The following is a 23,101-nucleotide window of genomic DNA, read 5'->3' on the forward strand; positions in this document are numbered from 1 at the left end:
GTTAAATGAATTGATGGTGCCTGGACACACAGGAGTGCTATGTAAGTGTTTGTTCAATAAATCATAATGTGTTCCCTTCTGCCCTTAGAAGTCCTTCTGGAGAAAAGTTAGAAAATAACAGCTTCGGGGCTTCCCTGGTGGCGCAGTGGTTGAGAGTCCGCCTGCCGATGCAGGGGACGCGGGTTCGTGCCCGGTCCGGGAAGATCCCACATGCCGAGGAGCGCCTGGGCCCGTGAGCCATGGCCTCTGAGCCTGCGCGTCGGGAGCCTGTGCTCCGCAACGGGAGAGGCCACAGCAGTGAGAGGCCCGCGTACCGCAAAAAAAAAAAAAAAAGAAAGAAAGAAAATAGCAGCTTCAAAGAGAGACGAGCTATTTCCAGACACTGATGTATAAAAGGAACGTATTTCTATAACACCAGTTGTCCTATTTGCCTTTTAGAAGATTTGAGAGGCAGAATGCGTTTATAATGGTGGAATCTTCGGCAGGTGGCTGGCCAGATTCGAGCTATCTGGGGGCATGGCCCACTTCCCTATGGCTCCTGGTGCCCTTCCACCGAGCCTGACCTTGGACTGGTGGCTTTTCCGGCACAGGCCAGGGGTGGGCCAAGGGGAGGAGGAGGAAAGGAGCTCCCGGGATCCCCCTCGCCCCTCCCCCACTGGCCCGGTGAGTAATGACGTTCACGGGGAAGGGAGGGAGGGAGCGAAGGAGAGGGACAGGCTCGGCGAGGCCATGTGATGCTGGGCGAGAGAGAGCCGCCACCGCCGGAGCCTCCTTCTTTCTTCCCTCTGATTTCGGGCTGTCATGGCGACCCCCAATAACCTGACCCCCACCAACTGCAGCTGGTGGCCCATCTCGGCGCTGGAGAGCGATGCGGCCAAGCCGGTGGAGGCCCCCGAAGCACCCGAAGCGGCCAGCCACGCCCATTGGCCCAAGGAGAGCCTGGTTCTGTACCACTGGACCCAGTCCTTCAGCTCGCAGAAGGTAGAGCCCGGAGGGAGCAGGGGAACCCGACCGATGCACCAGGAGGCTTGGGGGAGGGGATCCGGGAGGGCTTAAGGGGTCTGAAGACCTGGGGAGAGACTGGAGGGTAGAATCGGGGGCTTCAGGGCCCGGAGGACGGGGGAAGCTGGGCTGCCCTCCCGGGAGGTGACTGCCCCGGCCTTGGGCCCCAGGAGCACCGTCCCTAATTCTGGGAACACCCATTCTGCCTCTTTCCCTCCCAGAAAGACCCGGTCTGTTGAAGAGCTGAGAAGAGAGACAAAGGCAAGGGGAAGGGAATGGGCACTGCTGGGAAGGCGGCCTGTTGGAGGGGGCTGCTGCTGCGGGGAGGGGGGAGGGGCGCTTCCTGGGGTCCAGCCTCCGGCCCCAGTAGTCGCATCGCAGGCCCTCCCCCCTCCCCCTCCCCCCCCCCCCCCCCCACCGCGCTGCTGTCCCCATGCCACAGGCCTGCGGGTCAAAGCTCCTCTGCCCTTCTGCCCGGCTGGGGGCCTTCTGATGGGGGCTTGAAGGGTCTGACCCTAGCCCTCCCCCCACCCCACCCCCAGTCTTGAGCTGAGAAGGAAGGAGTTAACCCATCTCCTCAAACCAGCTCAGCTGGCCCATAAGGTCTGTGCTTTTTGCTCTTAAAGGCACAGACGGCCACACGGTCCCATCTCAGACTCAGGGGAGCTAGAAGGCGGTTGGGAATGCAGCCTGGTGTTGAGTTATCGGGGTTCCCGCTTCCTGGGGGTGAGGTCCAAGCACTGAGCCTGCAAGACCAGGGGCCTCCAGGAGCGCAGTCTCTCACCCTGGGCTGTCCTCTCTGTGGGGTACGGATTCAGCACCATGGCCAGGTCCCAGCAGCCAGTCCTGCTGGAGCCTAAGGGTCACCCATTGCCTGACCCTTCGACTTCTCTTCCCCCTGGGAGATCCTTTTGTTCCATTCACTCAGTTTCCAGATGGAGAAACAGATTCCTTAAAGAGAAATGGCCTTGGAACCAGGCTCTTTGGTTCGATTCTTGGTCTAGGCTCAGTTCCATCATCTGGAAAATGGGACGATCATAACAATTATAGCTACTTCTAATTGCAACCCCCTCTCAGGATTGCTGAGGGTTGTTGAACAGGCGGTACTGCTTAGTGTTCTACACTGGCACTAGTCAAACTTGAGCATACATTACTGGTTCACGCACAGAATGCTGGGTCCCATCCCAGAGATTTTGATTCAGCAGATCTGGTGTAGGGCCAAAGATGCTGCAGTCTAACAGGCTACCAGGTGATGCTGACGAAGCTGGTCCACTGATCCCCCTTTGAGCAGTTCCTAGTTCAAAGTACAGACTATGAGGCCAGAAAGTCCCCAGCAGGAGAGCCATCTTCTCCAATAATTCACCATGGAGTTTTTGGCAGGTCACTTTGCTTCCCTAAAGTCTCAGGGTTTTTTTTTTTTTTTTTTTTTTTTTTTTGCGGTACGCGGGCCTCTCACTGTTGTGGCCTCTCCCGTTGCGGAGCACAGGCTCCGGACGCGCAGGCTCAGCGGCCATGGCTCACGGGCCCAGCCGCTCCGCAGCATGTGGGATCTTCCCGGACCGGGGCACGAACCCACGTCCCCTGCATCGGCAGGCGGACTCTCAACCACTGCGCCACCAGGGAAGCCCACGTCTCAGCTTTATAATCTGTAAAATGGAGCTAATGGCAGTACCTTCTTCAGAAGGCTATTGTGATGGTGACATGAGATGATGCACAAAAAGCGCTGATCGCAGTGCCTGGCATGGTGTCAAGGCTCTGTTAATAACGGGTGTTATGGTATCACTAAAGTGCTAGGTAAAGGAGGGGTTGGAGTTAACCAAGGAAATGCTGGGACTCTTCTATACATGCATGCTGAACACCTACTGCATGCCAGGCTCTGTACAAGTTGCTGGGGGGTTTGGGAATGAATCAGACCGACCTCCAGATGCCATGATGTCCTCCTCCCCAGAACCTCAGGAGCCAGGCCCCAGTGACCAGGAGGTAGGAGGGTGGCCGCTCCCATCACCATTTCCTGAGGGAGCCTCCTGAATATTCCTTATTCAGCATGAGCTCAGGGCTAAGGTGGCCCCTTAGTCAGGGATGGGACCACCCACTGCAATCCCATTTGTGACCAAGCCTCTGACCAAGGCAGCCTAGCATCCTCCTGCCTCTCCTGCCAGGGCCTTCCCCTTGCCCAGGGGCCTGTGGTGGGTTCTAGAGGCAGCGTAGCCTGACGGAAAACACATGGGCTCTGCAGTCAGATGGTCCTGGGTCCAGTCTCATCTTGAGTGCTTACTGGCTGTGTGACCTTGGACAAGTCACTTCACCTCCTCTGTGCCTCAACATCCTCATCTGGAAAAGGGGACATTTACATCCGACCCTGTAGGATTCCTGGGGGACTGAAAGGACAGGGACGTGTGTTAAGTGTCTGGCACACAGTATGGGCTTAGCAGGTGCATTTCCTTCTTTCGCATCGGTCCTAAAGGGCCTTGCCTGCATGCAGAGGGCCCTCCCAGACATGGCAGACGGGAAGTACATGACCCCTACCTGCCACCCTGGCCTTAGTTTTCAAGCTCTTGGGCACTGGCGCCCCAGCCCTGTCCATGCTGCCCTTGACCATGTACCACTCCCTCTCCCACTCCCAGGAGGTCCACAGGCGAGAACTGCGCATCTCACTACTCCTCTGCTCAGAAGCCTACAGTGGCTCACAAGTCCTTCCAGGAAAAAGCCCGAGTCCTCCTAATGGCCTCAGGCCCTACTGCAGGATCTAACCCTGCCTGGGTCATGGACCCACTCATCAGTCGGGGGAAGCCTATGGACTTTTCTCAGAATAGTACTTCTAATTGAATAACATCAAATACATAGGAGTATTAGATTAGAAGGAAAACCAATCATACTGAAGTAAAGCTATGGACATATTTTCAAAACAAATTTGTTACATCATAATATGCGCTTCTGTATTAACCCATAGTATCACATGATCTAGTGGCAAGACTAAAAACTACTGTAATGTTGAAGTCGTGACGGATGTAATTGCAGCAACTGTGAAGTGAGGACAATATCTGATTCCTAGTGGTGACAGTATTACAGGCACTGCTAACACCACCATGCTTTGTTGCCTACACTCATAATTGAAGAGGATGCTAAGTGTCAGCTTGAAATGACTGAAAATAAACCTGTAATTTTCCCATCCTAGTTTGAGGACTCCCTGAATTTATTCATAGGCCCCTGGGTCTAGGAGTCTCAATTAAATGTCCCTGTGCATGACCCTTTCTGACCTCCTCTCCTTTTGTCACCTCCATCCATCCTGCTCCAGCAGGATGGCCACCTCACCATTTTTCAAACATGTCAGATGTGCTCCCACCTCAGGGCCTTTGCACTGGCTGTCCCCTCTGCCTGGATCCCTGTGTGGACTACTCTCTCTTTGTTCTTTGCTCAAATGTCACCTTCTCAGAGAGGCCTGCCCTGATGGGTCACCCTATTTAAAATTGCCACTTGCCTCCCTGATGCCCTGGCACCCCCAATTTCCCTTACCTTGCTCTATTTTTTCTTTTTTCCGATGAACTCACTATCTTGTAACACACCATCTCATTTTAACTGCTTCTCATCTGTCTGCCTCCACCAGAATGTCAGCTCCCTGAGGGCAGGGATCTTTGTTTTGTTCACTGCTGAGTGTTGAGCACTTAGAACAAGACCTGGCACAGAGTAGGCATTCAATAAATAAGTGTTGAAAAGCGGCTCATTTGTAAGCCATAAGATGTTGCATAAAAAAGGCATTTGATTCTGTAGGCCTAAAACTGGTGTAAGAAATAAAGCTTAATAATTTTTTTAAAGTATTTGAGATGAATAAACTAAGACTCAGAGACTCTATAAGTGTCTTTTACAAGCACTTAGAACAAGACCTGGCACAGAGTAGGCATTCAATAAATAAGTGTTGAAAAGCGGCACATTTGTAAGCCATAAGATGTTACATAAAAAAGGCATTTGATTCTGTAGGCCTAAAACTGGTGTAAAAAATAAAGCTTAATAATTTTTTTAAAGTATTTGAGATGAATAAACTAAGACTCAGAGACTCTATAAGTGTCTTTTACAAAGTCACACTGCAACTAAGTGGCTGGGCAGAGACACCAACCCAGCCCATCACTGTTTTCTCACAAACAAGGGCCCGGGTGAGGGGGAACAGTACCTAGCCATGACAATGAAGCACCAGTGGGTGACTTTCAGGCACCCACAGGGGGGATAGTTTGCCCAGAGTTGGCTGATGTCTGGTCACACTGAGTGGTGACCACCTAAGTCTGGCGCAGTTCCAGGAGGCAAAGAAGGCAGATGGCCTTGGTGGCTGCATGCCCTCCCCCTGGGCCTGGCTTCCTCCCCCACCCCCTCCCCTGCAGGATGGCACATGGCTCTGGCCTGCAGCTCAGCTAAAGGAGAAAGTCTCCTTGGCTGCTTGCTGGTGTGATCCTGAGGCAGCTCTAAGCAGGACTGTTGTTCCTTTAAAGACAGTCCCCTCCCCAGGCAGGAGCCCCACCAGGAACCCTCACTGGAGTTCAAGGGCAGTGCCCAGGGAGTGGTCCCTGGGAGCAGATGCCCTGCCAGGATGGAAGGCCAAATGTCTGGACCCGCCAAGGGCAAAGGCCTGATTTAGTTTCTGTTTCCATCCATTCAGAGATCCCAGCTTGACCCAGATGCTGGGTGGCTGGGCGGAACCTGCCAAGAGGATGCCAGGGCAGGCAGGAAGGGAATGGGAACTACCACCTAGGTATGTATAGGGGTCATCGATGCTTAACAGGAATAGATCTTTGCCTCTCTCAGGGGTGCCCTCTCTTTCTCCTGGGCTGCAGCTAGAAGTAGGGAGGAGCACGTAGGAGTGGAGCTTGCCATCCTTTTGCTGGGGGACCTTAGACAAGTCTAGCCTACTTTCTGAGTCTCAGTCCACAGGCAGGGGATAGTTGGGCTCGGTGATCATTAACCATCTGCCAGCTCAGAACTGTTGGACTGGGTCAGGAGGCTCTCCGTTAGCATCTCCCAGGTCATATGTTTGTCTGGGACCCCCTGGAGATTAGGGAAAGACTCAGGAGGGCCCAGGCCCAGGACTGCCTGGAAGGAGCCCCCAGGGCAGAGAACACTGGTCTGAGAGTCAGGAACCATTGCTTCCAGTTTTAGATCTACTGCTAAATTGGCTGTGTGGCTCTGGGTCAGTTAGTTGCCCTCTCTGGACTTTCATTTTCTCATCAGCAAAAACGGGAGATAGTCTCTGCTCTGCCCTCCTCTGGAAGGCCATTGTGAGCATCCAACAACCAGATGGGAAGGTGTCTGGGGACAATAAAGGGCTAGGCTGATGTTGGCAAATTATTTTTCACTTCACTTTGTTTCTCAAATAATTTGAGAAATTTTGCTACTGATCACGGTAATGATAAGAATTTCTGCCAAATTCCTGGCCAGATTCACGTTTGGAGGCCAGGCTGAGAGTTCAATCCTGATAATGAGAATTATGAATTAAGCACCATCTATATACCAGACTCTGTGTTGGTACTACTATTAATACTTCAATTCTGCAAATAAAAAACCCATGAAGCCCAGAAAGTGTAACGAATCCACCCAAACTCACACAGAAGAGCCAGAAATCCTATCCCAGGTACGTCCAGCAGTGACACCCAGCCCGGTAACCACCAGGGCAGAGCTGTGTTCCTCCCACCACCAGGCCCCGGGGATGTATCCCCCATCCCGTACCCCAGGGGCCCAGGAATGGGCTGGAAGCAACACTTGTCCCCTCCAGTGTGGGACCTCTGACCTCCCTCCCCGCACACCCCGCCCCACCTGGGCAGAGTGTCCCCGTGTGTCCGCCCGCCTTCCCCGCTCTGACCCTGGCGCCTGCAGGTGCGGCTGGTGATCGCCGAGAAGGGCCTGGCATGTGAGGAGCGGGACGTGAGCCTGCCGCAGAGCGAGCACAAGGAGCCCTGGTTCATGCGGCTCAACCTGGGCGAGGAGGTGCCCGTCATCATCCATCGCGACAACATCATCAGCGACTATGACCAGATCATCGACTATGTGGAGCGCACGTTCACGGGAGGTACGGCGGCCGCGCGGGCCCAGACAGCGCCCCAGAACCTTGGGAAGCCTGGGCAGACCCCGTGGGCCCGGGCTCCCCCACAAGGAACCACAGGCTACAGGCAGGGCTCAGATGCCCCCGCCCCAGGAACCGCAGAGCATGGCCACAGGTCCCCGGGGACCCCACAGATCTGACCCCCCTCCCCGGTACTGAGGGAAAGGGCATGGCCCAGACACCCGCCCTTGGAGCGCCTAGGGCTATAGCCTCCTTGCCTGGGGACTCTGGAGTCACAGGCTCGGCCACAGACACTCTGGAGCCCATCAGGCATGAACGGGACCCAGACCCCCTTCTTAAGTCCCCACAGACAGGATCCAGATCTCCCGGGGATGCCAGGGCTCAGCCAGGACCCAGCCCCCTGAAACCCTGTAAGCATAGTCAGGGCCACAGGTTGTTCCGGAGCCCCACAGACATGGGCCCGGACACCCAAGAACTTTGCAGACATGAGCAGGGCCCGGCACCCCAGAACCCCACAGAACCCTATGTCCTCCGTCCCTACTTCCCTCCCTCTGGCCTCGCCCAAGTCCAGAAGCTCAGTGCCCACGGCAGAGGCTGCAGATGCAGCTGAGAGATCAGGGCCCGGACATGCGCTGTTTTAAAAGAATATGAATTCGTTGCCAACATTTAAAAACCAAGGAGAGTTCAATTTCAAACATCCAGGTTTCCAGCTTCTCTCCAAGTCTGGCAACAAGCCCGGGCAGGTGAGGAGTTGCCCCTCAGGCGACAGCTCGGCAGGGCTCCAGTGAGGAGAGATAGGCGGGCAGGATCACTAGGGTCCCCTGTCAGCCTGGTGGGGACTTTCCCTCAAGAGTCAAGGAAAGGGGATGGGCCCCAAACTTCTGGACATGTCGCGGTTCCGGGATGCTGAGGTTGGGGGATGGGGTGCCAGAGGCTGGCGTCTCTGAATCAGGGGGGCGGGAGGCCCGACACAGGGCCCTGCGTGCCGTCGCCCAGCCCCCGGCCGTGCCCCGCAGAGCACGTGGTGGCGCTGATGCCCGAGGCGGGCAGCCCCCAGCACGCGCGGGTGCTGCAGTACCGCGAGCTGCTGGACGCGCTGCCCATGGACGCCTACACGCACGGCTGCATCCTGCACCCCGAACTCACCGCCGACTCCATGATCCCCAAGTACGCCACGGCCGAGATCCGCAGTGAGTCCCGGGGTCGGGGTCGGGGTCGGGGCGCAGAACCCTCAGGGTAACCCGGTCTTCGCCCACCTCCTCCCTCCTCCTCCCATTCCTGTATCTCTTACTCACTTTCTTCCCTTTCTCTCCCCTCTTCCGCCTTCTCTCCTCTTCCCCGTGGATATCCCTGTGCCTCTGCCTCTCTCTCCATCCCTGTGTCTGTCTCTGTCTCTCACTCTGGCTCGCTCTCTCTCTCTCTCTCTGGCTCTCCATCTCACTCACCCTGTTTCGAGCTGAATATGTCTCTCTCCCTGTCTGGCAGTCTCTCTCTCTCATTCCCTTCTCCTGCCCCCTCCTCTTGTCCTGCCATCCCATACAGAGGCCATAGGGCTATCTGTCCCCCTAGAGGCTTGCCTGTCCATGGGAGCTGGGACACCTCCCCACAGGCATCTCAGCCCCAGACACCTGGGGTTGGCAGCCCAGGGCACTGAGTGACATCAGGGCTTGCATCACCAAGGAAGACTGCCCAGATATTGCAAGGCCCCGGGTCTCTGAGTTCTGATTCAAGCATCCCCATATACTGTCCTAACTGCCAGCCTGATGGTGCCCACAGCCTACTTTGTCCTTTCATTTTTTTCAGTACTCAGTAAATAAGTGTTGGATTAAATCAGATCATCCATCAACAACTGTTTACTGACTTTGGTCCAGGCTCTATGCAGACACCATGGGGTCCAATACACAGATGAAGCATGATGATTCCAAGTAGATAATAGGTACTCGGTAAATGGTCACTTCCTCCCTCTCAAAGGAATGAAGCTCATGTCCAAAGGTGGGCCAGGTTGTGGCACTCAATTTTGTCTCTTTAGAGTGCCCTTGAACAAGACTCGGGACATATTTATATTGTCCTGTCCCCATTGAGTCAACAGCATTTAACAACATTTATGAAGTCTCCTGTGACCCAGGCCCTGGGCAGGGGGCTGGGGACAGAAGGGGACTGTCACAGCTTCTACCCACCCAGGGTCACAGTTTCATGGAAGCAGAAAGACAAATGACCAGATAATTACAATGCAGGACTAAGTAAATTTGAACAACCTCTCAGGAGGGCAGTCTGGCCCTCTATATCGAATATTAAAAGGCCCACACTTTGGAGACTGTCCTGCAATGACACTTGGATGTGTGGGCCAAAGAAGTATGTACAAGGATATGCATTGCAGCATAAGGGGTAATAGCAAGAGGCTGGAAATAACCCAGTTGACCATGATTTGGGGACTGGGTAGATAAATTCTAGTACATACAAACAATGAAATACTGTGCAGCTGTTAAAAAAAAATAACAGGCATGTGGAATGCTCTCTAAGATATATTAGTAAGTAGGGAGAGGGCTTCCCTGGTGGCGCAGTGGTTGAGAGTCCGCCTGCCGTTGCAGGGGACATGGGTTCGTGCCCCAGTCTGGGAGGATCCCACATGCCGTGGAGCGGCTGGGCCCGTGAGCCATGGCCGCGGAGCCTGCGCGTCCATAGCCTGTGCTCCGCAACGGGAGAGGCCACAACGGTGAGAGGCCCGCGTACCGCAAAAAAAAAAAAAGAGAGAGAGAGAGAATCGGACAGATCCTGATTCAAAATCTGCTCGTCATTTACTAGTGTGGAATTTACTAGCCTCTCTGAATCCGTTTCTTCACTACAGAAAGGGGTGAGGGAGATGTTCACTGAAGCATGAGCTTGTCCACATTTAGGGTGATATTCATTTCCGGCAAACTCCTACTCATCCCCTAGAGTCTCCTCCTCAATGAGGTTTCTAGACACCTTGTGCCCTAGGCAGGTGGCCCTCTGGGTCCCACAGCATTCTGTTCACTCTTCATTAGAGATTGATCATGCTATGTCGTAGGTATCTCTTTTACGGTCTAGGGCAGGATGGCGTCTCATCCATCCCTATGTCACAGCCTGTAATGACACAGTGTCTCCTAGTTATGCCTGTTGATATTGTTACTTCCTGGACTAGTGTTTGAATGGGACCTATTCCAAGTCGTTGGGGGAAAGGGAAAGGAAGAGCACCAGGTATCAGAAGAACGGGACCTTTCCTATTCTCTCCCCAGGACATTTAGCCAATGCCACCATGGACTTCATGAAGTTGGACCATGAAGAGGAGCCCCAGCTCTCTGAGCCCTACCTTTCTAAACAGAAGAAGCTCATGGTGAGTGACCCCAGGCCTGCTCATTCCCCTTTCCCGCCATCTTTTCCATGGAAAAGAAGAACTGGAAGAAGCTGGTTCTAAGAGAATCAGCTGATGACGTGAAATGGGAAAACCACTGGCTTGCTTTCCCAATCCTGTCTCCTCTGTCATTTACTGGCTCTTTGACCTTGAGCAAGTCACTGTCGCCCTGGAGCCTCACTTTCCTACTGTCTTAGGTTGTGTCCCTAAGGGCAGAGCATTGGACAGAGGTTCTGGGGTAAGCGAGGTATTGAGGGAGCGCTCTAAGGAGAACCCAGTAAGGATGAGATAGGATGAAGAAGGGGCTAAGTTCACCTGATCCCACAGGGAGCTCTGGAGGATAAATGGTGCCACAAAGTCGATGCACCTTGAGACAAAGGGACAGATTTTTATACCCTTATATCAGCCAATCATTGACCCAAGTATTTCCAGGAAACTCCTCATTGGCTGAGAACAATTCTCTGAAGGGGAAGCTGTGAGCCACTGTCAGCCAACTCTCATAGCAGCTGGTGTATGAGAGTACCAGCCCCATGAAAGGGATCTGGCCAGGACAGTCAAGCTCACAGGACTATTGTGAACACCAGATGAGGATGCTTTGTAACAGTGGGGGTATTCTATACACTGAAGGGGATATAAGGAGACTGGGTTTGCAGAAGGGGATTTGGGCCAAGAGTCTTCCATCCCTGGTCATCCTTGCTCTACTGAGGCCAACTCAGCTCCTCTAGCACCTGCCTGTCCTGCCCCTAGGCCAAGATCCTGGAGCACGATGATGTGAGCTACCTGAAGAAGATCCTGGGGGAGCTGGCCATGGTGCTGGACCAGATCGAGGCTGAGCTTGAGAAGAGGAAGCTTGAGAACGAGGGTGGGTGCCAGTTCTGGGGTAGGTGAGTGCTGGAGCCCATCCAGCCCACCCTGTCCATGACAGTCCCAGCATCTTTTCCCCCAAAGATCTTAGAGGACCATCCAGGTGGTTAGGATCATGGGCCATGGAGTCAGAAAGACCTAAGTTTAAGTCCTAGCTTGGCCACTTGCTAGTTGAATGACCCTGGGCTGGGCCAGGTACTTCACCTCCCTAGACCTCAGTTCCCCATCCATAACATGGGGATAATAATAAGACCTACCTCAGAGAGATGTTGAGACACTGCATGAAATAATATATGTAGAATGCTTAGATCAGCGCTTAGCACACAGTATTTAATAAAGGTTATTGAAGATGATGATGGTAATGGTGGTGGCGATCACTATCCACTACACCATCTCCCCTTTCCCCGACTGAAGGGTGTTATGGCTCCTTCATGCTGTAGGAGCCAGACATCTAGGCTCACCCAGACTCTCTGACCTTGACTCTTTCTGTTCTCAAGTGCCTCTCTTCTCTGGACCCTGAGCGTGCCAGCTACATTTCCACCTCCACACCTTAGCTCCTGCAGCTCTTCCAGCCTGGAGTACCCTCTCCTTACCACGCTGCTCCTTTTTTCATCTATACACCATCTTTGCCACCACCCTTCTTCAAATTTCATTCTGGACCTTCCCATTTTGCTCTATTTTAGGTACCCTGTTAGTCTGGTCTCCTCGACAACGCAAATTTGTGGAACCCATTCAACATGCACTGCTACACTCATAGCTTCACACACACACACACAGATGTCTGTGTATGTGGGAAGGTTGTGGAGCACAGTGTTCTAAAAGATGGGTTTAGAGTGAGACAGATATGAGTTAGGGTCCTAGCTTTGCTGCCTATACTGTGTGACTTGGGCAAGTTCCTTTCCTTATTGGAGCCTCAGTTTCAACATCTGTGAAACAGGATGGTAATAGTAGAACTTAAAACCTAAACTCCATCTTGTTGAACTCTTTAAAAAATGAAAAGCACTCAGCACAGTGCCTGGAACATACTAGTTAATTACATATGACAGCTAAAGGCATGTGCATTCTCCAGGTGAGAAAACTAAGGCTCAGAGAGATAAAGTGACTCGCTCAAGGTCACACAGCTCTTAAATGGCATAGTTAGGGTAAGAACAGGTTCCCTCTCAATGGGTCCAATGTTCTTCCAGCATTTCACAGCTGAGGCCTCCCTCAAGCAAATGGCACACACAGATACCTAAGGTCCTGAACAGGAACACTGTCATGCATGCTGAAGCCAGCTGCCATAAATCCTTTCTAGAAAAAAGCAGAGTATGGCTAAATGAGTAAAAACAATACACACCTCAAGAAGGAACTATTTCATTTCTATCAGAGAGGGTGCTGGAGAGGGGCCATTACAGAAGAGTGTTCAGGGGCCAATGGAAGTAGCTGGACCACATGTTGCCCATCATCCAGGAGGCTAAGCCAGTCTCTTCATATGATGGTGGTCACAGGGATACTGAGAGAAGCAAGAGAGCAAAGCCCCAAGGTGCAAATATGTTTTAAGCCTCTACTTGTGTCACATTTACGAAAGCCCCATTGGCTAAAGCAAGTGACATGGCAGAGCCAGGATTAAAAGTGTAGAGGGGGCTTCCCTGGTGGCGCAGTGGTTGAGAGTCTGCCTGCCGATGCAGGGGACATGGGTTCGTGCCCCGATCCGGGAAGATCCCACGTGCCGCAGAGCGGCTGGGCCCGTGAGCCATGGCCGCTGAGCCTGCGCGTCTGGAGCCTGTGCTCCGCAACGGGAGGGGCCACGGCAGTGAGAGGCCCGCCTACCGCAAAAAAAAAAAAAAAAAAAAAGTGTAGAGGGTTGGACTCTGCCTCTTGACAGCAGAAGTAGTAAAGCCTTTGCAAAGGGGCAAGCGTGCAGGAATGGGAGGAATTTGTGGCCATTTTTGCAATCTACTCAGGGGTGAGGTGTTCTGATTTTACTTTTTAAAGTACTCTGGTTGCTGTGAAAATGGATTTCAAGGGAGACAGAAGCCCAGATGAGATGGTGGTGGCTTGGACTGAGGTGGTGGCAGTGGAGATGGGGAGGCATGAAAGGCTTGAGAGGTATTTTGGAGATAAAATGGGCAGGAACTTGCTGAAAGGTCGAGGGTATTGGAGGGAGTGGAGTAAGAGGGGATAAAGGAATCAAAGATGACTCATGAGGTTTTGGTCTGAGCTACTGAGTGGTACCATTTCCTGATATGGGTAAGGGAGACCCAAGAGTTCAGTTTGGGACACAGTGAGTTTGAGATGCTTTGACAAGACCCAAGAGGGGATGTCACATAAGCCATTAGGTATTCTAGTCTGACTTTCAAAAGAGAGGTCAGAATTTGGAGATGGAGATTTGCAAGTCTTCAGCATATACACGGTGATTAAAGGCGTAAAATTGGATGATGTCACCTAGAGGGCAGTGGAGAGAGACAGAAAGAGGAATCAAGACCTGCTTATTAGTTATTTATTGCTTATAACAAACTGCTCCCAAGCTCAGCGGCTTAAACAAACAAAGAAAAGCATTTGTCGGGCTTCCCTGGTGGCGCAGTGGTTAAGAATCCACCTGCCAATGCAGGGGACACGGGTTCGGGCCCTGGGCCGGGAAGATCCCACATGCCGCGGAGCAACTAAGCCCGTGTGCCACGACTACTGAGCCTGCGCTCTAGAGCTCACGAGACACAACTACTGAGCCCGCGTGCCACAACTACTGAAGCCCGTGCGCCTGGAGCCCGTGCTCCGCAACAAGAGAAACCACCGCAATGAGAAGCCCGCGCACCGCAACGAAGAGTAGCCCCCACTCGCCGCAACTACAGAAAGCCCGTGTGCAGCAACGAAGACCCAACACAGCCAAAAATACATAAATAAATAAATAAATAAATAAAAACAGGCAGCAGGCTAGATTTGAGCTGAGGGCCATAGTTTAAAAAAAACGCATTTGTCATATCACACATTTTCTGTGAATCAGAAATTCCGGAGCAGCTTAGCTGAGTGTTTCTAATTCAGGGTTGCATGATGCAGGGATAGATGCATGATGCATCTATCCCTCCCCCCAACTCTTCCCCCGTCTCTAAGTCAAGCCGTTGGCTGGGGCTGCAACACCCTGAGCTGAAGGGTCCACGATGGCTCATTCACGTGGGTCTTCACTAGAGGTCTCAGTTCCCCACCGCTGTTGGCCAGAGACCTCAGCTCCTCGCTACATGGGCATCTTATTAGGGCTGCTTGAGTTTCTTCACAACACGGCAGCCGGCTTTCCCCTGAGCAAGTGATCCCAGAGAGACAGAAACAGCGGAAGCCACATTATCTTTTATGACCTACCCTTGGAAGTCATTCTGTCACTTCTGCCACATTCTATTCATTTGAAGCAAGGCATTAAATACAGCCCATATTCAAGGGGAGAAAAATTGGGCTCCACCAAAGAGATAAGGATCAAGTAATCTGTGAGCGTATTTTTTTCCTTTTTTTTTAATTGAAGTATAGTTGATTTACAACTTTATATTATATTATATTATATTAATTTATTTATTTATGGCTGTGCTGCACGGCTTGCGGGATCTTATTTCCCCGACCAGAGGTTGAACCGGGCCCTGGGCAGTTAAAGTGTGGAGTCCCAACCACTGGACTGCCAGGGAATTCCCTACAACGTTATATTAGTTTCGAGTGTACAGCGTAGTAATTCAGTATTTTTACAGATTGTACTCCATCAAAAGTCATTACAAGGGCCTCCCTGGCGGCGCAGTGGTTGAGAGTCCACCTGCCGATGCTAGGGGACATGGGTTCGTGCCCCGGTCCGGGAGGATCCCACATGCCGCGGAGCGGCTGGGCCCGTGAGCCATGGCCGCTGGGCCTGCGCGTCCGGAGCCTGTGCTTCGCAACGGGAGAGGCCACAGCAGTGAGAGGCCCGCGTACCGCAAAAAAAAAAAAAAAAAAAAAAAAAAAGTCATTACAAGATAATGGCCATAATCCCCTGTGCGATACAGTATATCCTTGTTGCTCGTCTATGTTACACATAGCAGTTTGTATCTCTTAATCCCATACCCCTAATTTGCCCCTCCCCCTTCCTTCTCCCCTTTGGTAACCACTAGTTTATTTTCTCTCCCTCTCTCTCACTCTCTTTTTTTTTTTCATGGAAAGGTATTTTATTTTAAATATTGCAGTGTATACATGTCAATCCCAAACACCCAATCTATCCCTCCCCCAACCCTTCCCCCGTCTCTAAGTCTGTGAGTCTGTTTCTGTTTTGTAAATAAGTTCATTTGTATCATTTTTTTTTAGATTCCGCACATAAGTGATATCATATGATATTTGTCTTTCTCTCTCTGACTTACTTCACTTTGTATGATAATCTCCAGGTCCATCCATGTTGCTGCAAATAGCATTATTTCATTCTTTTTAGTGGCTGAGTAATATTCACTAGTTTATTTTCTATATCTGTGACTCTGTTTCTGTTCTGCATATACATGTGTTTATATTCTTTTTTAGATTCCACAGAGAAAGACAAGCACTGTTTCATATTTTAAAACTACCACATCTGCCCTGAGGGTCCCCCTCCTTGAGAGAAGGGTAAAGGCAGACGAGCTGGCAAAGCTGATGAGACACAGTGGCCAGTGAGGTGTGAGGACTCTTGTCATAGAACCCAGAAAGGATTGTGTTTCAAGGAGGGAGAACAGTGTCAAATGCAGCTGAGAGGCTGAATAAACCAAGGATAGGAAAGCGTCCCTTGGGTTTTGTCCCATGGCTGTTGGTGGTGACCTTGCCAAAAGCAGTTTCACTGGAGTGTGAGGGCAATGACTGAAGAGTGAATGGGAGGTGAGGTGTGAAGATGGCTAGTGTAGACAACCCTTTTGAGAAGTTTAGCTGTAGAGGGAATAGAGAAATGGGGTGGTGCCTGAAGAAGGCTGTGGGGCGAAGGGAGGAATGTTTTCAAGATAGGAGATACAACAGCGTGTTTTCAGGCTGGTAGAAATGCCTCAGTGGAAAGGAGAAATCAGTGATGCAGGACCAAAGAGGATTGAGAGGGTGTGCTTCAGGCAGGGTCCCCAGGGGACACACAGGGCACCCTCAAATTGGGTAAATCAAAGAGGCCTTCATAAAGAGGCTGTTTACAAATGTGTGGGCGCGACACAGGGAAACCACAAGGAAAAGTGCAGTACCTGGACCTGGGGTTGTGAGCGATGGGGGCAGTTTCAGGAACCAGGACAAAGAGGGCCACCTGACAGGAGCTGTGACTTTCTGGGTTCGATCCCTGGTCGGGGAACTAAGATCCTGCCTGCTGCCTGGTGTGGCCAAAAACAAACAAATAAACAAACCAACACAGCCAGCCCGTGGCAACCTGCAGAGAAAAAACTGAGGGAAGTAAGACTCTGACCTCACCCTCGCCCACCATCCCGTCTCCCACCTCTGCTCCCCACTGGCCAACACCCCTGGAGCCAGAGGGCACGGAGTCCCATCAGTATATCCGTCAAGTTGGCCTCCACGCAGAGCAGCGTGGGGAGGGGAGGAGAGTGGCTCTAGAAAGGGAAAGGGAGCATATGCAGCGTTGGGTGGGTGCAGCGGACCAGGGAGGACCTGACCTTGAGCGTAGGTGGCTCACACCCTCCCTTGTGTCAGCAGGTGGTAAATGCAGGGGCCTGGCATTGTGGGTTTCATGGTGGCGGGTAAGGGCTTTCAGGTCTGAAGGTTCCTGTTTTCTGAATGAAGCAAGAGGTGACGTCATCAGCAGAGAAAACCACCGGGTGTGAGGAGAGAAGATGAAAGATGTGCGTCTCTCTGCAGGGGGCGGTGAAGCGAGTATCCCCCAGAGCTGCTACAGGACTGCTACAGGACCGGGCAGGGCTGCCGGCCCTCCCGGGCTTTGTGGTCAGGATTTAAAGTGTAACTGGTAAGGGTAACTGTCTCCAGCACACTCAGCTGGCAGACTTGGAGAAGGCACAAGACAGGGTTCATCCAGGGCTGCAACTTGGCAAAGGGAATCCACAGTTGCAGGAGTGGGGGAAACCGAAGACCTTCTGGTGACATGCCAGATAGCTAGCTACCCGTGCCCACGGACATTATGCAGTCATGGCTAGCAGTATTTGCCTACAAACAGAAATACAGGAATGGACATACTTAAATAGTGATGCACGCTTACACACTCATGAACATCTGTCTGCAAACACCAAGTGCACGTGGGCATACACTTCACTTATGCATGTGGTAATCCCCCCACTGCATGGACGCAGATGCCCATGTGTGCAGCTGTCTGCATGCTAATACACAACCAGCTTCATGGATTTGAGCAGGCATTCACATGGGTAAACATACACAGCATGCAGGATGCAGACACATAGGTCCACACACAGACCCAAATAAAAATGTACCCATTGAAAGAGGCCTACGTGTCAGTGGAAATACATACATATGTATGATGAAGTACTCTCTCAGGTAGATGTCTTACATTAGACAGCAGCTTAGATTTGTTGAAAGACGGTGCCCTGTACTCCCTATTGTTACCAAGGATAAACTGTTCTTGAACTAGCTAAGCCTAGTCCCTTCCCTTGTGTACTTGATGCCACCCATGCTCATCCCTTCAAGGACACCACATCAGTAATTCTCTCCACTCTCTCCTGTAGCATCACCTCCTCTCAGCTCAATCATTCCTATCAACGTGCTGTTTTTTTCTTCCCAACTTAAAAGGGCACTCTTTTTAAAATATTATTTATTTATTTATTTATTTCTTCATTTTTGGCTGTGTTGGGTCTTTGTTGCTGCGCATGGGCTTTCTCTAGTTGCGGCAAGCGGGGGCTACTCTTCGTTGCAGTGCGCGGGCTTCTCATCGCGGTGGCTTCTCTTGTTGCAGAGCACGGGCTCTAGGCGCGCGGGCTCAGTAGTTGTGGCGTGTGGGCTCAGTAGTTGTGGCTCCTGGGCTCTAGAGCGCAGGCTCAGTAGTTGTGGCGCACGGGCGTAGCTGCTCCACAGCATGTGGGATCTTCCTGGACCAGGACTTGAACTCGTGTCCCCTGCATTGGCAGGAGGATTCTTAACCACTGCACCACCAGGGAAGTCCCCCAAAACACTCTTGACCTGTCTCACATTATCGGCATATCCTTCCCATGACAGCAAAACTCCTTGAAAGGGTGACCTTTGCTCACCGTCTCTGATTCCTCTCCTCCCTTTCTGTCTTGGACTCCCTCCCAACCAGGCTTTCATCGTCAGCATCTACTCCCACTGTTCTTGTCAAGGTCACCAGTCGCCAAATGCAATCGCCAATTCTCAGCTCCTTTTCTGTGACTTCCCGGCAGCGTCTGAAGCCAGCTGAGCGCTCTGTCCTTGGAACACTTTCTTATCTTGGCTTCTGGGACACCACACTCTCCTGGGTCGTCTCCCACCTCAGCGGCTACTCCTTCGCTGGTTGCTTCTTGTTGCCCAGTAGCTAAATCTTGAGGCCCCGAAGCTCAGTCCTTGGTTTTGTTCTCAGCTCTGTCTCCACTCACGCCCTTGATGATGCTGTGCACCTGTACCTCTAACTGCAGACACATCATCTCCCCTCAGAAGTCTAACAGGCATCTGGAAGGTTCCATATTCAAGAACAAACTTCTGATCAGAGCCTTCATTACACTTTAGCTCCTCCTCCCCTGAGACCGTGAGCCTCTGGAGGGAAGACATTTGTGTCTTGTCATGTCTTCATGCCCAGCACATACTACCAGATAAACATTTGTTGGATGAATGAATGAACATAAGGACACAGAGTGAAAGGGGGAGGCTCAGGCTGTGAGGGTGAAGGGTATTAGATTCATGGAATTTCTGAGCTGAAAGGAGCACCTCTACAAAAGGGCAGAAGCAAGCTTCCCAAGAAAGCAGACCTCACCGGAAGTGGAGAGGAAGGGGAGAGCATTCCAGGCATGGGGTGCAGCAGGGGCAACGGCCCAGAGGCCGAAATGGGCGTGGCTTGCTTGAGGGGAACAGTGGGCAAGTGGGCAATTTGTGAGAAGTGAAGATCAGAGAAGTGCTGGGTTGGCCAAAAAGTTCGTTTGGGTTTTTCATAAGATGTTCTAGAAAAAAGCAAACGAACTTTTTGGCCAACCCAATACATTGGAGCTCATCCAACTACTGAAAGGGCTTAAAAGCCACGCAGAGGAATCTGGACATTAATGTGTAGTCAGTGGGGAGAATTTCAGGTTTTTGAGCAAAGCAGTGATGAAGGAGACCAAAGGGGCTCCAGAATTTCAAGTCTAGTGTTTCCTAAATACACAGGCTAATTTTAGACGTCACGTGACCATGGCGATAAATAATATAAAACCACATAATGAGAATTATTCTCTTTTTAATTCTTTTGATTGTATTAAAGAAAGAGTATTAGTATGATGCTAGTATTTAATTCCTATAAAGGGGTTATGTATTAATACCTGCCCCTTTCTTCAAACAAATAAACAAAACAAGCCTTGGGCTCAGGGATTTGGGGCAGGCAGTAGTATCCAGCTGGAATTTAATAGCGTTTGTTTTGTTTTTTGTTAAATGTACTTTTATCATTGCACATAGGTTATGGCAAATGATACTCTTAGTGATACAGTGTCTTTTCTCATTCATCACTCATTAAGTAAAGATTTAGTGAGCCAGGCACTGTTCTAGGTGCAGGGGATACAGCTGTGAACAAGACAGATGCAAATTCCTGCCCTCATGGAGTTTCCATTCTGGTAGAGGGTGACAGGCAACAAACAAAATGAGCATGTACAGTATATGGTGGAACACCGGGGAAAAGTTGTATGGAAGAAAACAGAGCAGGGGAGGAGGACAGTGACTGCTGGGATTGGGGTTTCAATTTTAACTGGGTGGTCAGTGAAGCCCCCCGAGAAGATGGCACTGAGCCAAGACCTGAAAGAGGTGGAGGAGTAAGCCCTGTAGCTCTGTGGGGGAAGAGTGTTCCAGGCAGAGGGAACAGCAAGTGCAGAGGCCCTGGGGTGGGAACGTGCCTGGAATGAGGAACTGCAAGGAGGGCAGTGTGGTTGAAGAACGGTGAGTCAAGGTGGGGGACTTCCCTGGTGGTCCAGTGGTTAGGACTCGGCACTTTCACTGCTGTGGCCCTGGGGTTCAATCCCTGGTTGGGGAACTAAGATCCTGCAAGACATAAAGCACAGCCAAAAAAAAAAAAAAAAAAAAAGAGTGAGTCAAGGGGGAAAAAGTAGTCTCCTAGGTCTGAAAGGTACCTGGGGGCCAGATCACGTAGGACCTTTAGACCATTAGAAGGGCTTCAGCTTTTACTCTATGATGGGGTCATTAGAGGGCTTTGATCAGAGAGAAGGACATGATCTGACTTAAGATTTAACAGGATTCCTCTCTCTGCTGTGCTGAGGATAGACTCTAGGGAGTCAAAGGCAAACGATAATGGTCGTTAGGACCAGGATGGTAACATCGGAGATAACATCAAACTTTGGATGTATTTTGAAAATAAAGTTGATGGGAACTGCTGACAAAGTGTATGTGGGATGTGAAAGAAAGAGAAGAATTCAACATGGCCTGAGGCTTTTGGCCTGAGTGGCTGGAAGGATGGAGGTGCTGTTACTGACACGGGGATGAATGTGGTGGGTTTGGGGGTGATGATCAGGAATTCAGTTTTGGACATGTCGCGTTTAAGATGCACAGTGGACACGCAAGTAGAGCTGGAAAATGGGCAGTGGGATATACGAATCCAGAGTTTAAATACATATATTTGCATTTAATAAGTCAGTTGATTTAAAGAAAACAAATAATAGAGGTAGTATATGCATCTGGCAAAAATCATGGAAGAAGTACAGGAGTGGGTGACCTTGGGGAAACACTATGGCAGGCAGACAGAAGCCAGAGACGTTACTGAGAGAGGAGGGAGCGTATGGGGGAAGAAGAGCTGAGCCCTCCCCTCCCCCATCTCCTGTCCCTTCCATTCCAGGGCAGAAACGTGAGCTGTGGCTCTGCGGCTGTGCCTTTACCCTTGCTGATGTCCTCCTGGGAGCCACCCTGCACCGCCTCAAATTCCTGGGACTGTCCAAGAAATACTGGGAAGATGGCAGCCGGCCCAACCTGCAGTCCTTCTTTGAGAGGGTCCAGAAACGCTTTGCCTTCCGGAAAGTTCTGGGCGACATCCACACCACTCTGCTGTCAGCAGTCATCCCCAACGCGTTCCGGCTGGTCAAGCGGAAACCCCCATCTTTCTTTGGGGCATCCTTCCTCATGGGCTCCCTGGGTGGGATGGGCTACTTTGCCTACTGGTACCTCAAGAAAAAATACATCTAGAGCCAGGCCCCGGGCTTGGTGTCTGACTGTTGGTGTCTCTGTCCTGTGTGATTCCCAGTGAGCTCTCAGTAACGCACCGTCTCATGCACACTTGGACAGCCCCTCCCACCCCTTGTTCGGAGTAATTCTGTCGTCAGTCTGAAAACATTCCATAGTTTAGGAGTAGATGTTGCCAACGCCGTGAGTTGAGGCCATGGTTCTACTAAAGGAGAGAAAGTGAGTGGGAGAGAGAGGGAGAAACAAACAAAAACACGAATGCCTTTTTTTTTTCGATTCAAGGTCTCAAGATGGAACTGTGGGGACTGGTTAGGATCTGAGGTGAGTCCCAGGTCATTTCATTCACCAGGGCCCAGATTCTGGGAGGTGCTGGGGGCTCGGAGGGCCTGACCCCTGGCCTCCCCTTCCCTCTTGCCCAGGGAACTCTTCCACAGGACAAAGCCAACATCAAGACTTGACTCTTCTAAGCGCTACCTCCGGGTGGGGCTGGAGACCTGGAGACCCCACGGGAGGCCCCTGAAGACTGGAAGGGGCTTCATTCTTCTCCTGGAAGTGAACTGAGACAGCACTGGCCGAGCCAAGGCAGTGACTTCCAGCCACAGGCCATGTCTGGGGCCAACGCCATGAGCACACCCTCCCATTCCCCTCTTGATCTGGCCAGTGTGCTTGGTCTGGCACTTTAACGGAAGTCCCTGAAGGCAGTGTCCATCCTCCTCTTCCCACCCGGAGTTGAGTTTTCCCACCATGTGAGGTGGACTTTCAGGAAAAGCCACATTGATCTTCTCTCGGAAGTTCAGTCCTGGCCGGAGTGCAGGGGTGGGTCTGGAGGTGGATGGCCTTCAGGTCCCTCCTCCAGCCTCTGCCAAAGCCATCTCTGTTAACGTCTGCCTTCCCCTTCACTCTCGGGGCTCCCCCCACGCCCTACCATGCCATGCAGGGGGGTTTCTGCATCCACGCTGCCCGTCCTTGCGGCGTCTCACTTCCCTGTGCCTTTTGCATGTTGGGAGAGGGTCTGGGTGTCACTGCCACTCATGCTTAGAAACCACTGAAAGCCCCCAATAAAAAGCATCGAGGAGGAGCAGCTGCTTTTCATTTCTAAACCTGTGTTGTCCATCTAGTTCTCGTTTCCAGAGTTTGGGGCCAGAGGGATGGAGGTACGACGTTGAGACTCAGTGAGTCTGACTCTCCTGACTCTCACCAATGTTTTGACCATTTCACTTCTGGTGAGAAGGAAGAGATGACGGATGGCTGCTTGGGGGGCCCAAGGCTGGATCTGGGGAGGCCAGGTCTTTTGTTTGTTTTTTGGCTGCACCGCATGGCTTGAGGAATCTTAGTTCCCCATCCAAGGATCAAACCCAGGCCCAAGGCAGTGAAGCTCTGAGTCCTAACCACTGGACTGCCAGGGAATTCCCACGGCCAGATTTTATCCAATAGGAAAGGATAGACAGGATGTTAGAGCACATGTCCAGTATTTTAAGGCCCAGCTGTTGAAGAGGGTCATGTGACTTCCACACACGGTCCATGGGTGAGAATTTAATTACCAGGCTTCACCCAGCTACAAAGGAGGC

General features: G+C 51.6%; 1 protein-coding gene across 4 annotated transcripts; it reads left to right on the forward strand.

Moving 5' to 3' along the window:
* Window positions 1–801: 801 nt before the first annotated feature.
* GDAP1L1 (ganglioside induced differentiation associated protein 1 like 1) lies at window positions 802–21,536 on the forward strand (the record flags this gene model as incomplete). Of its 4 annotated transcripts, none has more annotated exons than XM_079720184.1 (6): window positions 802–981; window positions 6,859–7,051; window positions 8,020–8,235; window positions 10,300–10,397; window positions 11,163–11,277; window positions 21,193–21,536. In XM_079720184.1, 6 exons carry the CDS (start codon window positions 802–804, stop codon window positions 21,534–21,536), a joined length of 1,146 nt encoding a protein of 381 aa, XP_079576310.1. The 4 variants fall into 4 exon arrangements, with proteins under 4 accessions (XP_079576310.1, XP_079576311.1, XP_079576312.1 ...); XM_079720185.1 differs by having other exon boundaries at window positions 8,062–8,235; XM_079720186.1 differs by lacking the exon at window positions 8,020–8,235.
* Window positions 21,537–23,101: the final 1,565 nt, after the last annotated feature.

The sequence above is a fragment of the Hyperoodon ampullatus genome, assembly GCF_949752795.1.
Source record: "Hyperoodon ampullatus genome assembly, chromosome: 14".
Lineage (NCBI taxonomy): Eukaryota > Metazoa > Chordata > Mammalia > Artiodactyla > Ziphiidae > Hyperoodon > Hyperoodon ampullatus.